Here is a 12,232-nt window from a genome sequence, read left to right as displayed (position 1 = left end):
ACTCCCCCCCACCAGGGTCTTGGGCCCCATCCTTTCCCCAGTGGGGGGCGATGGATTTCACCCCCCCAAGCAGCGTGACCCTTTCGGGGAGGCCCCCTTGGAACACAGCCAGCAATCCCAGGGGGGGTGCAAACCCCAGAACCCCCCACGCCAGTGAACAAAAGGTATAAGCAGCCTCCTGGATAAAAGCCCGTTTATTCTCATTTTAAAAGGGGTCCCCCCCACACTTTCCAGTTAAAAAAAAAAGGTTTCACCCTTTTGGAAAAAAGAAGTTTTGCATTTCCAGTTCAGCCACTGCAAACCCCCCCCCCCCCCCGAGGGAGCGGCAGGAGAGGCCCAGAGAGAGCCCACTCCCCAAAGGAAGGCCTCTCTGGGGCCTGCAGCAGATCCCAGTGGGCTTCAGCAGTTCTCTTTGGCCTTCGCGATGTTTGGTTTCAAGGCACCAGAGCTTGCTTCCTGCCCCTGGAAATCCCCGCTTGGTGGGAAAGGGGGCCGGATCTGAAACTCGCGTGGCTGGAAAAATTTAAGGACTAGCCTGGCAGGCAAGCTGGAGTGCTAGTTTGGAGGGGTGTGCATTATTACCAGAGATATATAAAAATGACATAATTTAGAAAAAACACACACACACACAGAGACACTATAACCCCAAGAGTTCGTATTGCTAAGACGGCATCAAAACCTCCCCCCGCCTTGAGCCGGGTTTCCAGAGGGGATCTGGCAGCCTTCCCAAACTGTCCATCCACGCAGGTCGGAGGAAAGAGACGGAGGAAGGGTCTGAGTCTGATGGGGGGGGGGGGGTTGGGAGTCCCTTGGAGGGGGGAAAAGGGGGGCGTTTCCTAAATCCCGGGTGGGCCAGGAAGGCTCACGAGGACGAAGGCCGTCTGAAAGGCTGTGTCATCGAATCTTCTCCTGACCCCGTTGTCCAGTTGGGCAAGCAAGTCCAGCTGAGCCATGGGGGGGGGGGTTCTGAGGAGGGGGTCTTCTGGCTTGCACACAACCCCCACCCCTCTTGGTTCTGAAGAAGCCTCTCCGGGGCTTCCTGCCCCTTAGGGGTCCCTCGGGAGCGTTTTCAGGGCTCCCCCTCCTGGGGATCTGGCAGCTTAGGAGGAGCCTCGTCGTACTGGGGAGGGGGAGTGAGCGGCTCGATGGTGACCCGGGCGGGAGGGGTGCCGCCGCCCAGCTGGAGGCTCTTCAGGTGCAGCTTCTCCGACTTGATCCGGCGCACTTTCAGCGGCTTCAGGCGTTTGCTGAGGCGGGAGCTCTGCCGGGCGGGCGGGCGCTGCCCCCCGGGGGCCTCCCCCGTTGCTGTCCCTGCTGCCGTGGGGCTGGGCCTGGTGGGGAGGCTCTCATCCAGCCCCGTCAGGGACTCGTAGGAAGGGAGGGAGATGCTGATGCGGGCGCCACCCTCGGCCTCCAGCCGGGGCTGCTGCGGGTAGAGGCCGTTGACCACCTCCTCATAGCTGGGCACGTAGTACCGGGAGAGGCTCTCGTTGTCCTCTTCTTGGCTGCAGGCGGGTGGGAACGTTGGGAGAGGTGAGTGCTCCTCCCTCCCTTTCACACCTCCCCTCCTCCCCCCCCCCTTAAAATGCCCTGGAAATGCCTGGAAGAAGGGTTGGGCAACAGACCAGCAGTCAGTGGGGAGACTGTTGCCCTCCAATGCCCCTTGCTACTTGGGGGGGAGGGGGCGGCTTTCTCCCCCCCTCCCAGCAAAGAGCAGGCAGCCAAGGGGAAACCATTCGCTTGCCTGCACCCGGCTGCCCTGGCCTCCCTCATCCCCTCCAGGCAGTAAAAGCAGGACATGCCCCCACGTGGATGGAGGCCTAATGCGGGTTTCTTCCCTTGGGCCTGGCGCAGGATGGGAGGACGGCCGGAGGAGCCTGCGAGGCCTTGAAACCATGGCGATGCGGGGGGAATTCTCTGCCTGCACCCTCAGAGGTTAGGGGGAGGCTTGCTGGCTGGGTCACTGAGATTCGGGCCAGAGGCCGGGGCCTGGTGTGTCTCCTGCTCTTTGGCTGCAACCCCCGGGACCCCTCACCCCCAGCGGCCTCTGGAGAAAGCGCCTCAGGTGGAGGGAGTGTGGCCCAGCCAGAAGGCCAGCACAGCTTTCTGAAGGAACCCGCCAGTACCTTCCACGCCAGTCAGAGCGGAGGCTCGGCTGAGCCCCATCCTGCATTGATCTGGGTCCCAGAGCTGGCCGGGGTCCCTGGGAGGAGGGAGGCTGCTACACGCCGGACGCTAAGCTTCGGCCACTCACAGAGAGGAAATGCTGCCTTTGTCGGGGTCTTTGGTGGCCAAAGGGGATTCAGCTTCACGGCGCCCTGCTTGTGGCCGAGACCGTGACGTGGACATGCCGGGGGTTGGGGTTCAAAAGAGACTCCGCGATGCAGACGGGCGGTGACTCTTTCCAGGTGACTCTGGGTGGGGAAGGGGCCCTCCCTGCTCACCTGTCCTCCGGGGGAGGCCGCTCGACCGAGGGCTGCGGACGTATCCGGACGTCGTCGTCCTCGTGGTGCCTGGGCTTCCTTCTGTCCCGGATGGTCAAGCAGATGGAGAAGAGGAGCAGCAGGACGCCGGCCCCCACCAGCACGTAGGCCACCGAGAAGGTCTTGTTCCTGTGCAGCGGCCCCTTGCTGACCTCGGTCTCGTTATGGTGGCCGCCGGCCGGGTGAGGCTTGGCGCTGAGGCCGAAGCCCGGGACCAAGTTCCAGACGGCCATGATGACTCCGAGGACCAGCATCCCCAGCCCAATGGCTGTCAGGGCGTAGTGGGAGCCACTGCTGGACCTGGACTGGGCCATCCTCAGCGTCTCTCAGGGGGGCTCAGTGGCTCCCTTCCTCCTCCTCCTCCGCTGACGAAGGCCCCAGGCTGGGCTTGCTCACGAGGCCCAAGTGGGAAAAGGGGATCTGGAGAAAGACAAGGGATCGGAGATGAAGAGTATTCCTGGCAAGGCAGCAGGTGCAGAAGGAGGGGGGACGTTAAAATCTGGCCTGTTGTCTTTCCAACATTTGGGGAAATTAAAATTATCGGAGCCATTTCTGCTCAGAAGCGCCCCCCCCCCCCCCAAAACCTCTTTGGAATGAAAAGAAAAAAATCCCTCCGATTTTCCTGGGAATCATCGCAACCCCCAACAACTCTGCCCCTGGGAAGCTTCCTTCCTTTTTGCAGGTTTATTCCATTCGTGCCTTAAGAAGCGGCACCAGCTGGATGTCTGGAAAAAGACAGGGGGGGGTTCCTGCTTAGCAGCTGGACAGGAGACCACTGTGAAATCCCACACCGGGGGGGGGGGGGCGGAACAGCCTGGAAACAGGCAAACTATGTGTCTCTGTGTGTGCCTGAAGTCCCAAGTACTCCAACTGCTGCACCACCTTTTTCCCAGTCTCTGCCTCTGGGCATCTTCTAGCGTTATGGTTCCCTTCGCTGTGGAGAATGGGAGCGGCAGTCCAACACAGCTGGAGAAGGATGGCTTGGGGTAACCTGAGGACAGCTACAGCTTTGAAAACTGTTGGAGTGAACTACCAGGACTAACTTTCCCAACCGATTTAATATGATTTTTAAATTGCTTTTAAAATAACAGAAAAAGGGGAAAAAAACTTAACAAAACCTAAACACACACACACACACACACACACAGACGCACACACACACTGGCTCCGGTTCCATGGGAAAAGCCTCTTGCAAGGGTTCAGTTGAACCACCAGATATTGCTTCGCAAACTCTGTTTTGGATGACTTCTGCTGTGGAATAGCTGCCTTCCAGAAATGAAGCCAAGACTAAAATGGAACCCCAGACACAATTTTAACAAATCCTAATTAGACAAAGAACCACACGCGCTAGGAAAGGTTTAGCATGCACTAAAAAGTTTTGTTTTTTTTAAATCAGAATAATCGCCCGACGGAAGCCCAGAACAGGAGCGAAAGCAAAGACCAGAGTTGCCCAAAGGACTGAATGTCGTCCTCCTCCTCCTTTTCCGTGGCAGGAACCACCAAAGAGTGTTTCCTCATTTAAAGTTAATCATTGTTAGCACCAGCCGCTTTCTCTTTCCAAATGGATGCCCCGGAGTTCCTGCAAATGCTCCCAGCTGGGCAGCTGGAGAAACGGGGAGAGATTCTAGGCTAGGGAAAACAAAAGCTTTCTGGCTGCATCCAGAGAGTCCTCGGGGGCGTATCAGTTTGCCTTTCTCTCAGGGCCTGGTGGTCTCCCACCCAGCCTGCTTTCCAGGTCAGCCAGGGGAGGCTGCTGCTGCTGCTGCTGCTGCCCCTGGTGGGCAAAAGCCACCCCCCCCCACCTCTCCACCTCAGCTAGGATTCTGGCAGTGGCACCATCCAAGCACAGGCTCCCTGCCCAGCTGGCATTCTCTGGGGGCTTCTGAGGTTGAACAAGGCCCAGCTGGGATCAGGCAGCGTGGCTCCCACTGAGCCAGAAGCGGGTTCCCCCCGCCTCCCTCATCTCAGTCCCCCCCTCCAAGAACCATTACGCAGCACAGAGGTCTCACCAGCCCCCCAAAGCTGAAGCTCCCAGCTTTCCCTCTGCGCCGTTTCTTGGAGACGCAGCCTGCAGCCTTGCCCACTGGATGAGAAGCCCCGGAGGGAGAGCTGCCTCTGCCAAGAGGGGCTTTCTGGGGAGGCACGGCCCCGGGTGCCACCTGGCACAACGGGAGTGACCGGGAACGGCCAGCCTCACAGCCACACCTTCGACACTATCAAAATTCAAAGGTGGGGTAGGCAACAGGATAACGGCAAATCCCGTGGGATTTGCAAGAAGTGCAGAGAGGAAAAGGTGGCACTGCCAAAGGAGGATGCCGAAAGGCATTGGCACAAAACAGATGGCACTGGCTGCTGTCAGGTGGTTGCCAGGGATTGTTTTAATGAAGGGGACCGAAAAGGAAGGGTGTCCTTTTTCTGCCTCTCTCGGATCGCGTTTCCTTCGCCCAGGAATAAAACAAAACGTTGCCTCTCTGCTTGCAAAGTGCCCGAAGCCGCACTGAAGACTTTGGATTCCCGTCAATTATACAATTAGCGTGTGGAAGGAAAATGAGGGCGTGGGGAGAAGGAAACGAAAGCCGGGCCTTCCAAACGCAGAATCAGCAGCAGAAAGAAAAAAGGAGGAGGGGGGAAAAGGTGAGCAGAGAAGGGTTGGAAGAGAGGATGTGAAACTGCACATCCATGTATGGCCTCCACTTGCCAATCTGGCCTGACTGACACCCCCCCCCCCTCCTAAAGTCCCTGTAAACATCAGTTGCAGGTTTTCAGCATTTTGAGGCAGAAAATGCAGGGAAACTGACCCTCCCCCTCAAAATAGTTTAATATAATTTGAACACCTAGCAGATTTAAAATTGAGATGATCACTTCAGAGAAAGGACGCAAACATAATTCGACAAGAGCGGCCTCTCTTCCCTGGAGAACTGCAATGGTGGAGCAGGTATTTGCACACTCAGCCTTGGTGCTCCGTCTGTGGAGGGACTGTTGGCATTTACTTCTTCCACCCAAGGGTGTGTACCTGCAAAGAAGGGCCCGATGCAATCCCCGTACTTGAGAACTAAAATCCTTTAAACTCAACACCAGATTTGCCGTTTAGCACCAGCTGAACTTCACCGACACCATTTGTGGGCGGGCAAAAGCCCCCTGCTCCACGTTGTTAGTTCTTGTCTTACAAACCGGACCGAAAAGGGGCTTCTGCAAAAGTCGCCCTGTGCTCAGGAATGGCCCAGTGGCCAAGATGCCCACAAGGGACACGAGAGCAACCGTGCGCCCGTCTTGCCCAGAAAGGTCCGATGGGGCAGGACATCCTGATCAGGCCCCTGCCGAAGCCGAGAACCAGCCAGACCACAATGAGGAATGGACAAAAGAGGAAATGACAAATCTTTGCCAAGTTGTATCCAAACAGACTTACTCCGAGATGTTGCAACAAAGGAACCTCAGTCTGACAAATTGTTTACCTGACTAATACTTAGCTAGCTAGCTAACTAACCTACTGCCCAATTCCCTCTGTTGGGAATTATGTGCAATGAAGGAAAAAGGATGAGCTGTGGGGAAATCCTGTTTTTCCTGGTCCCTCTTCTCTCCCCATCCGTCTCCAGCCTGTTTGCAGCCCAGGCTCTCCGAGGCTCCAGAGCGATGGAAGCAGGATCTGTCCGGGAAGGCTTAAGAGCACAATGGATGCTCAGGCTGAGGCCATTTGGGGAACAAAGCCTGGGAAATTGAAGGCGGCAGCTACAGCTCCTGCAGGCCAAACCTTCCCATGGACTCTGAATCGCCTTTTCCCTTTCGGATCTTGGACTGTGCAAGGCCTACCATGAAATCGGCTCACAGTTACTTGGAGGAGAAATTCCCCAGGTCTCTTTGCTAGAGAGAAAATTATTTCGCCAGAATATGAGCTGAAACGTTCTCCCGGCCCCTTCAGATGCGTCCGGCTTCCCTTGCTAACGTTTCGTTCTGACGCAGAAGGAACTGTTTTCTGTGAGCATAAACTGTTCCCTGCCAAGGTTGTTCCAGGGGGCAAAGAATGTGTGGACACAGATATTATCTCGGTCTGCAAGATAAGCCACAATTATGTATTCCAAAGCTGTTTGCCCAAACGCTGCTGTCCCAGGGCCGAAGGGGGACTTTTTCAACACCCGCCCGTTATAAAAAAGAGTTAAAAAAAAAGATAGTCACAGAAGGAAAAAATAAAACAGGAAAACAGAAAAGGTAGGAAAATCAATATCAAATTATTTTCCTTGGCTTTATCATTTTGAAGAGAGAGTCTAGCATGGATAGACAATACCAGCCCTTTCCATTTCTCTGTGGTTCCCTTGTTTTGTTTTTAAAGCTTGCAAAGACCAGGCTGCAGGCTCTCCTGGAGAAAATCCATCCAGGAGGCCAGTAGAAGCACAAAAAGGACTCGATAGCACGTAATCAATCAATCGTTCACCTATTTTGAGTCCATCTAGTGAAATCAATAGGATGCCTTACGCTGATTTTGATGGAGTGCAAGCTGAACCAGGCAGGAGCCATTAAACCTCCCCGTCTCCTCTGCGTTTCTTCTCTGCTTGAAATCCAGAGCCTGCCTTGTAACCACAAGTCCTACAATTCCTCAGTGTTTACAGGAACACACACACACAGAGCTTTCACAATCCTGGGCTTTGCAGTCCCAGCCTGTAAGTAAGGAGTCTGCCTGCCTCCACTTTTCCAAAAGGCCACCAGTCACTGAACCGCAGCCTCTCATCACCTGGGTTTTCTGGGCAAGCTCACCTTATCCTGACAATACCGTAATACCCTGTCATTATCATAATTATTATTTTGTAAACACTGCATCCCTATCAAAGCTGCCACACAGCGCTCATTAACTCTCCCTGCTGCTGCCCAGAAATTAAAATGAGAAAGGGGGTAGAATTATCCAGGGTTGTTGGAATTCATTCTCACTTATTGGGGAAGGGGAAAGGAGAGATATTAAAAGAAGGGGAGGAAAGCCAGAGTGCTGCAGAGAGATCAGCCATGCGAGATAATTGAGGCCACCGTGCATATTGCTTAAAATACGTAATTGTAGATAATTAGAATTTAACACCCGGCGAAATGGCCAAATCCACTAATCTACAAATGTGGAGGCCCCAAGGTAGAAAGCCAGAGAAACATCACTTTCTTCTGGTTTACATGTACTTAACCATGGGGGTTTATTCCCTAAACCACAGGCAAGGACGTCAAGGGCGAAATCCATGCAGGTGACTCCTAAAAGGCCCCAAGGCTTCATGCTTTGAGTTTAAGGCACTTGTAGCAAACCACCTGCCATCCATTCAACAGACGGAGCTTCAACAGGTTGTTTCTTAGATCGCCACTTAAACCGGAACTGCCAGGTCAGGTGACTCTTTTTTGCTCAAAGTCCGAGTTATTCCCCTCCGGGGCCCAGGGAGAAAGGCTTCCCTGCACCCAACACGCAGCAAGGCTTACTTGCTCGAGTCAGCTCCCTTTTGCAGTTGGAGGACAGGTTCAGTGAAACAGCAATGGAAAAAATAAATTGGGACTATTTTTCACACTTACGGCCACCGTAGCATCCCCCTGGTCTTCCCTGATCAAACTATGACAGTCATTGTGTGGCTGGGCCATGTGATCCGCTTGTGCGACCTTCTGACAAGGCAACGGGGAGCCAGATTTACTTAACAACCGTGTGACTAACAACTGCAATGATTCACTTAACAACGGTGGCAAGACAGGAGGTGAAAAAGCTCACTTTAAAATGTCTCGCTTAACAACATACATTTTAGGCTCCTCTGTGGTGGGAGGCCTCCCTGGACAGGCCAGGCTCCCCACCTCTTCTGCTTCTAAACGCCCAGCGGAGCTCAGCTTCCCTCGGCGGGGTGTGTGGAAGGGAGCGGCTGACGATCCGGCACCCACCTTCCCTTCCCAGGCCGCCCACGGAGCTCATCCCAGGCGAAACGCGGCTGGCGGGGAGGGATCCCCGGGGTGGCGGAGGAGGCGGCCCTGGGAGGCTCCCCGACTTCCCTTTTTCTTCTCTTCGGGCTTCCTTCCCGTTCGAGCTGCAGCAGCTGCCACAACGTCACGCTTCCCTGGCTTCCTGGCGGAAGGAGAGCCTGGAGCCGCCGCCGCCGCCGCCGCTGCTGCACTCGGGTTAAAGTCTAACCTGGCGAGCGGGAGAGGCAAACCGGTTGGTCCGCTCCAGGCGCCCTCCGCCCTTCAAAGGCAAGCGCCGCCCGGGCAGCTCCGCCCGGCCTTCCCGGGGGCGATCCGCAGGGGCTTCCCCAGGCCGCTCGGGGCCCGCTCGCCCCACAACCCGCCGGCCCTCCGCCGACCCCGCCCGGAGGAAGCCGCGGCTGAGGAGGGGGAAAGAGGGAAGCCCCTCCGCGGGGGCAAAGCGACTCCCCCAAACTGGCCCGGGGGGGGAGAGGAGGAATCGGGCCCCGCAGGCGCCCCCTCCCCGCCCAGACCTCCCGGGTGGGGGGGGGAGAGATCGTGCGGGACGCCCCGGACGGCGGCCAGAGCCTGCCTGGAGGGAGCGGGGCGAGGCCATATCCACCCCGAGGGCCTCCCCCGCCCGCCGGACCCAGGGGCCCCTGGCCGCCTCCCCCGAGAAGGGCCCGGGACGGCCGAGGTCCCGCGTTCCCCGCGCGGCGTCTGCCTGGCCGAGGCGGGAGAGGCGCCTCACCTGGCTGGCCAGCTGCGTGGTGGGGTCGGGCCGAGGGGAGGCCGGGCCGCCGGCTGGCTCACCTCCGCGCTGCGCTCTCCTCCGGCGGCGCATGGCTTCGCCTCTCCCGCCGCTGCCTGACCCCGACTCCGGCTGCGCCGCCGCCCCCGGCCCTCCCCGCGCCCGCTGGGCCGCTCCTCCAGGCCCCGCCCCGCCCGAGGCTTCCCGGCAGGCAGGAGGGAGCGAGCCTCCCCGGACAGGAGGGCTCTACCTGCGAGCGCTGGCTGGGGAAGGGGCGGCGGAGGCTCCGTCCCGGCCCTGCGGGAGAAGAGGGCGGCGGGAGGGGCCCCTCGCTCAGCCCCCTCCCTCCCTCCCCCTCGGGGGGCGCCTTTCCCGCCCGAGCTCCCCGCTCAGCTCCCGAGGCCCCGGAGTGGGGGGGAGGCTCCCGAGGCCCCAAAGGCGCCGCTTCCCCCGAGGCCGGCCGGCTGTGGAAGAGCGGGCGATGGCCCGGCAGACGCCCCTCTTGGCCGCCCCAAGGCAGGCGAGGCGCGGACCTCCGCCCCGCCAAAGCCCCTCGCCGTGGCCGCCCCGTGCCGAGGCTCGGAAGGCGCGGCTGCCCGAAGGACCGAAGCTGGGCGGAGGGGGGGTCGCTTTTCGGGCCGCCGGTCCCGGCTCCTCAGGCCAAGCCCGCCCGGGGCCTTGGAGCCTTTGGGGGCCGGAGGGCTCCGTGCAGCGGCTGCCTTCCTACCGCTGCTCCTGGCATGTGCGGAGATCCCTGCGGCAGTTGCGCCCGAAAGCCTCGCTCCGAATCCCCTCCGTTATTTCTGGAGCCAGAGACCCCTCCCCACTTGGGCGAAGCAGGGACCCCGGGGTGGCTCCTCGGCCCCCAAGGCCGCCGGGGGGGCTTCAGCCGGGGCCTTCAAGTCCTTGAAACATCCCCCCCCGCACACACACGCACGCACACACGCGCTGCTGAGAGTGTGGAAGTTGCTGGATTTCGGGGGTCGCCTGGAGGCGGCCTTCATTCGCAAAGAAACCGCCTGATTTCCGTGCCGTTTCTGTGTCCGATGAGAGACAAACGTTTCTTTTCTCAAAGACCCTCTGTTAAGCTCAGAGTCCTGGAGTCCCCACGAAGTCCCACCTACCTGCCGATGGGAAGGGCCAGTGGCTGTGCGGCATGGCAGGCTGTGGCTGAAGCCCTCCGGGGGCCACGGGAGCCCCAGGGCCCTTCAGCTGCTTTCTTCCCCCGGACGCTCAGCTGGGCCTCTCCCAACTGAACTGAAACGCAAGCTCAGGCACGCACACAACACACACACACAACACACACACTCTGTAGAAAACCCAAACAACAGAGCCGTTTTGGTTCTCTCGTCCCCTCATTCTCCTCCTCCTCTTTGGGGGCCTGGAAGAAACTCAGTGGGACGGAGGGCGTCCTCCCTCAGCCCCTTTGGAGCAGGGGCTGCTGCTTTCCTCGCCTCTTCTTCTACACCTCCTTTTGAGGCGGAGATCTCCTCCTTACGCCTCGCTGGCCTCCTTCTCCTCTTTTTCTGCCTTCATCTTTTCCCACGCTCCTTTTGCAAGAACTTGCTCTCCTCTTTGGCTCCTTTTCCCATCAACTGTTGGCCAAGGGCTGCCTCTTCACGGTCTGTGGCCCTGAAAACTCAGAGCTTGCAGTACAAAGTTCATCTAGTCTGACCCCCCCCACTCCATTTTCTTTTGAGGAAGTTACCGGAGACCCCGATTCTAGGTCCTGAGCTCAGACGCAGCACTGGCTTCAGCTGCCTTCTGGGGCATTTATTTACGCCTTCCCTTACTCAGCATGTTTGTATGGCTGCCAATTCCACAGACCTGGCCATAGTACTTATGACCTCTTACTGAACTTCCAACAGAACTGCCTGAGGGGGGGGGGGGGAATGTCTGACTCGGATTTGAACTTTCCACCATCACCTCCCCCTCCCCCCATGCGGTCTTGTAGCGTTGTGTGCTGGGCAGCTGGACCACAATTACAGCTATTTGCACTCTCCTGCGGTTAAGTGACCCCACTGGCATCTTCCTTCCGGTTTCAGTAAGACCAATCCATAGTGCCATCTCACGCCCTTGCTTAACTGTGGCATTTCCTTTCCGACTGCCACAAGTTACGTCCGTGATGGTCATATCTGGAAGGCAACCTGTATCCATAAAGGGAGGAGTGTAGAACAATCACTACCTAAAACCGCCAATTAATTTAAAAAACTTTCAAAAGCAAAACTAAACCAGAGGGAGGTGTGTCGATAATGACAGAGGCCCCTGCACGTGGCTGACCACAACCCGGTCTCCAGGCTCCTGGAAGGCTGGGGAGGGCAGGGGCGCCCCAGGGTGAAGCTCTGGGCTGGCCTTCCATCGGTCTGGGGAGGAAAGGGCTGCGGCCGGCCTTTCTCACAAGCCGCGTGGATCCAGGCAGGCAGTCTGCTCCTGGTTCCTCGCTTGCAGTAACTCCCATCGACCGGGGATCCCTTGGCTACAGGCTGGCATGGGGCTCCGGCACAGCTATTAAGCCGGCAAACGGGAGCCCCATCTCCCCAACTGGAGCCATCTGCTCCCCCCCCACCATCATTTCTAGCTTCCAGCAGGCAGTTTTTAGGGCAGCCTAAAAGGGAAGCAGCTCAGGCAGCGTCTGCTGGAGGGACCGGCCTCATTTGGGTGCCCCCCCACCCAAATGGCGATGGGGCTTCAGCCCAGCTTTCCCTAACATTGTGCCAAATCTGCTTCCTATTTTCCTCCCCTGCAAAAAAGATTTCTATTGAAAGAAAAAATGCCCAGCAATTTAAGGTGCTTCTTACATATTTTTCCCCTGGCTTCTCAGAATTTCTGAGCTAGGAATAGAAGCAATACATTATTATTTTCACCCTTTGTTGCCCAGCACTAAAGGTGGAGTACATAATGCCTATCTTCCCCTTGAGAACAACTCTGCGAGGAGGACCGGGCTGGGAGGGGGGGAGGGAGGGGGGGAGGGAGGGGGGGAGGGAGGGGGGGAGGGAGGGGGGGAGGGAGGGAGGGGCCCCAGACCCTCAACCTTTCCTTGCAGTTTTTCCGGCCTGCTCTTTGGCCCAATACTTCTTCGAACCACTAGAGGTCGCCA

General features: G+C 57.8%; 1 protein-coding gene across 7 annotated transcripts; it reads right to left on the bottom strand.

The window, feature by feature from the left end:
• Positions 1-178: 178 nt before the first annotated feature.
• TMEM51 (transmembrane protein 51) lies at positions 179-10,347 on the bottom strand. Of its 7 annotated transcripts, none has more exons than XM_032232016.1 (4): positions 9,136-9,289; positions 8,230-8,613; positions 2,445-2,903; positions 179-1,505 (listed from the first exon to the last, which is right to left on the bottom strand). In XM_032232016.1, the coding sequence occupies exons 3-4, from the start codon at positions 2,795-2,797 to the stop codon at positions 1,070-1,072; spliced, it is 789 nt and encodes a 262-aa protein (XP_032087907.1). In that variant the 5' UTR covers positions 2,798-2,903; positions 8,230-8,613; positions 9,136-9,289; the 3' UTR covers positions 179-1,069. The 7 variants fall into 7 exon arrangements, with proteins under 7 accessions (XP_032087907.1, XP_032087908.1, XP_032087910.1 ...); XM_032232017.1 differs by having other exon boundaries at positions 8,367-8,613; XM_032232019.1 differs by having other exon boundaries at positions 9,198-9,285.
• Between the last annotated feature and the right edge of the window lie 1,885 nt (positions 10,348-12,232).

Source organism: Thamnophis elegans, chromosome 15, assembly GCF_009769535.1.
Source record: "Thamnophis elegans isolate rThaEle1 chromosome 15, rThaEle1.pri, whole genome shotgun sequence".
In the NCBI taxonomy this organism is placed as follows: Eukaryota; Metazoa; Chordata; class Lepidosauria; order Squamata; family Colubridae; genus Thamnophis; species Thamnophis elegans.
Note: the sequence above shows the minus strand (reverse complement) of the source record. Positions and strands in the feature narration are given on the sequence as shown.